The sequence below is a fragment of the Echinops telfairi genome, unplaced genomic scaffold (genome assembly GCF_000313985.2).
Source record: "Echinops telfairi isolate 266 unplaced genomic scaffold, ASM31398v2 ScPeMD7_60;HRSCAF=208, whole genome shotgun sequence".
In the NCBI taxonomy this organism is placed as follows: domain Eukaryota; kingdom Metazoa; phylum Chordata; class Mammalia; order Afrosoricida; family Tenrecidae; genus Echinops; species Echinops telfairi.
In genome coordinates, this window is record NW_022103958.1 from 29,153,624 (window position 1) to 29,157,470 (window position 3,847).

Consider the following 3,847-nt stretch of genomic DNA (forward strand, 5'->3'; position numbering starts at 1 on the left):
CCCCTGACCATGTGTGTTTGTGGGCCACCCGCCCTGAACAGCTGTCAGCATTCTGCCAGGTTTCCACTGACCTTGGATCCTCTTGGTTCTGCACTCCCTGCCTGCTGCTCCCCTTTCCCACATCAGCTACGTGGGTCTGAAGAGGGCTCCAGCTCCCAGGGAACCCTGGACTTGGGTCAACCTGGGCCAGGGCTCCTTCTTGATGTAAAATTGCTTCTGGATATAAAAGTCCAGTGACTTAATGAGTGTCACTGGACTTGTTTCTCTAGACATCTTAGCTTAACACAAACCATGTATTTGGGAATTTTATCTGTAAAGTTTGTGGGGGCCTTGCAATGAGGTCTTGAACTTAGCAGAAGTGTAGGGACTACCCTTGGAGGGGCGCTGGGGGTCAGTATTGGTAGAGGGAGTTAGAAAGTGGAGGCATGTCAGTCTACAGTGTCATAAAAATGGATCTGGATGGATGTTAAGTTTGATTCTTCTTCCTCCTTGTGAAGTCAGAGCACACCAGAAGTTACACCTTTTTAAAACTAAGGATTTTCATTTTATGACTTTGGATACACTAAGCTGAACTCATTATACATATCAGTGCCTTGATTTTGAAAGGTCTACATGGACTGAGGAATCGAACATGTCAAAAACCAAGACATTTTCCCAAATTATTTCACCCACATTCCTACACTGGACCCTCATAACTTTAATATTTCAATTTGAATCTAACATGAACATTATTGGCGTACTTCCCCCATCCCTTCTTCCCATGTCTACTTGACACCCTACACTGGCAGGGGCTACAGGAGTGGTTAGGAATATAACTTGCTCTGTAAGATGTGTGGGTTTACATTACTTGATTACATGGGTCCTGGAGCAAATCGCCCCTCTTCCTTGTGCTCCCATTTCCTTATATGGAAATTTGAAATAATAACAGTACTTAGGTCATAGGGCTAGTGAGAAGAGTTTGATCAATAAAGGAAATACCTGGTCGGTGCTCCATCACCACCAACATCCATTATTTTGCTAAATATGTGCCAGAGCACCTTCTCACAGGAACATCAATGTTTTCATTCACAACTCTACTCATTTTAGAAACAAAGACTCCTTCTTTTCCCAACCCTCAAACAAAATCCCTGTGATGATTGTGAGGGCCCAGCTGTGTTGTCTTCTTGTACACACGTTGCTATGAGTCCAAAGTGGCTCAAATACACATGACAACCACCACCACCCCGGGAAGGAAAGAGGGCCAGACCCTGAACTCTGTCCCTGTTGCAGAGCCCGTCTTAGACTTAAAGGCTGGGGACATGGCGTGGCCTCGGGAAGAAAAGGGAGGTGTTTGGACCACAGAATCATCTCAGGGCAGAAGGGCGTGTGCAATTGCAGGGACATGCAGGTTTAGGGACAGAGGTGGGACTGAACCCTGGCTCTGCCCTTACACACCCAGACTCGGATGGATTACTTCCTCTACGTAAGCTTCCATTCCTCTCCTCTGTGAACAAACCAACCAAATTCACTTTCATCAAGTAGGTGCTGACTCACCATGGACCTATATGACAGGGTAGAACTGCCCCTGTGAGTTCCCAGGACTGTAACTCTTTATGGAAGTAGAATGGCCCGAAGGGCCTGTCTTTCTCCAATAGAGCAGCTGGGGGATTTGAACTGCTGATCTTGTGGATCACAGCCAAACATATACTAATATCCCCACTTTGCAGGGAAATCTTCAGAATCAATGATCATACAGCAGGCACTTAACACTTGTTTATGTTCCAGGAACACCAGTGGAAGCTTCCTGAGTCCGGAGCCACCATTTGCAGATCAAGGGGACCAAGTCTCTGCAATTCATGAAAGTTCCCCGACTGAACCTCCTGAGGACTACGTGCAGATTGTGATCCTGACTACTCTCACAGCCATCATCGCCCCATTTGGGCTGGCAGGAAACACAGTCGTGGTCTGGCTCCTGGGTTTCCGTGCACGGAGGAACCCCTTCTCAGTGTACGTTCTCAACCTCGCAGTGGCCGACTGCCTGTTCATCTGCATCATGATTATATTTTCCCTGATTTGGGTCATCAGGTACCTCCACGATGTCTCTATTTCCTTCGACGTCAGTTATAGCCTCAGCAATCTGATACTGGCTCCCTATTTCACAGGCATCAGCATCCTCAGCGCCATTGGCACCGAGCGATGCCTGTCCATCCTGTGCCCCATTTGGTACCGCTGCCGCCGCCCAAGTTACATGTCAGCTGTCATATGTACTCTGCTCTGGGCCTTGGCTCTGATGCTGACCTTCTTGCAATGGATCTACTGTGAGATCTCCCGGTATTGGTGTCTGTCATTTGAGCTTTTCCTTTCGGCCTGGCTGATTTTCTTATTTGTGGTTCTCTGTGGGTCCAGCCTGGTTCTGCTGGTGAAGGTGTTCTATGGCTCCCGGAGGAGGAAGATGACCAGGCTCATTGTGACCATTCTGATCACGGTGTTGGTCTGCCTGCTGTGTGGCCTGCCCTTTGGTATTTTTGGGGTCATATTACAGGGTAGTCATACTGTATTTCTTTATTTCTGGTCTCTGTTTCTCTCCTGTGTTAACAGCAGTGCCAACCCCATCATCTACTTCTTCGTTGGCTCCTTTAGGCAGCGGCAACGACTGAAGCCGACCCTCAGGATGGTTCTCCAGAGGGCACTGCAGGACAATCCTGAGAGGGAGGAACCTGGAGGAGCTCCCCCTCGGGTGTAGTGCTGAGAGCCTCTGCTTCCGCCAGAAAGTTGTGTCACTGGACTCCACTTTGTCCCTAGCAACCTGCATGATTTTCTTAATTTTCTCTTCCTCATACCTCTGATCATCACATGAGGGAGAGACTTCCTCTTTGTGATGATTAAAAAGGAACATACCTTCCAAACAGAACAAAGCTGTTTTCTATTCAAAAATTCATGTCAGTATTTTTCACACTTTCTTTTTAAGATTGCATTTTTTTCCCTTCCTGGATTCAGTATTTTCATTATGATTTTACCTTAAGACTATGTTTTAGATTTCTTAAAAAGCTGATCTACTAATCTTTCTGGGTGATTCTGAGGGCTACGGGTGGCGGATGGAAAACAGAATTTCTCATACTGTCACCATTTGTCAAGAGGTTATCATATTTTTTGATCAATGAATTTGATAGGAATGTTTTAAAAATCTGTCTACGCTTGATAATTTTCTAACTTATGATGTCTATCTCAATAAAATTATAAGAATTACAGTTTAAAATAGTCTCCCAAATTTAGTGTTCAATTGTGGCATTCCTAATGATAGCTTCCTATTTAAATAAATGTTTACAGAATAAATCAAAAGATATATAGAAAAAAATATAGCCCCATGGACTAATGGGCTAAGAGACAGCAGGCGTCACAATCCTGAGGCTAAACGTAAATGGTGTCCAGCTCCCACTATCTTCTGGTCAGGGTCACATTGGGTGACCTTTTAAAGAATGGAAGAAGAGTTGGAACAGAGTTCAAAAAAAATTTTTTTTTACATTTTCATAATGTTTTTCTTTTTCTTTTTTTCCCTTTTCTCTTTTTTAAGTTGGAAGCTGGTACAACTCTTATCACAATCCATACAACCATCCATTGTATCAAGCACATTTGTACATTTGTTGCCCTCATCATTCTCAAAACATTTGCTTTCTACTTGAGTCCTCGGAATCAGCCCCTCATTTTTCACCACCCTCCCTCAAGAACTCTTGATAATTTATAACATTATTATTTTGTCATGTCTTACACTGTCCAATGTCTCCCTTCACCCACTTTTCTATTGTCCAGCCTCCAGGGAGGAGGTTATATGTAGATCCTTGTTATTGGCTCCCCCTTTCTACCCTATCTT

The 3,847-nt window shown here is 44.6% G+C and overlaps 1 protein-coding gene across 1 annotated transcript; it reads left to right on the forward strand.

Annotated features, from left to right (window-relative positions):
- The first annotated feature begins 1,723 nt into the window (after positions 1-1,723).
- Positions 1,724-2,722, forward strand: LOC101662369 (mas-related G-protein coupled receptor member X3-like). Its single transcript, XM_004711639.1, has one exon. The coding sequence runs from the start codon at positions 1,724-1,726 to the stop codon at positions 2,720-2,722; it is 999 nt and encodes a 332-aa protein (XP_004711696.1).
- Positions 2,723-3,847: the final 1,125 nt, after the last annotated feature.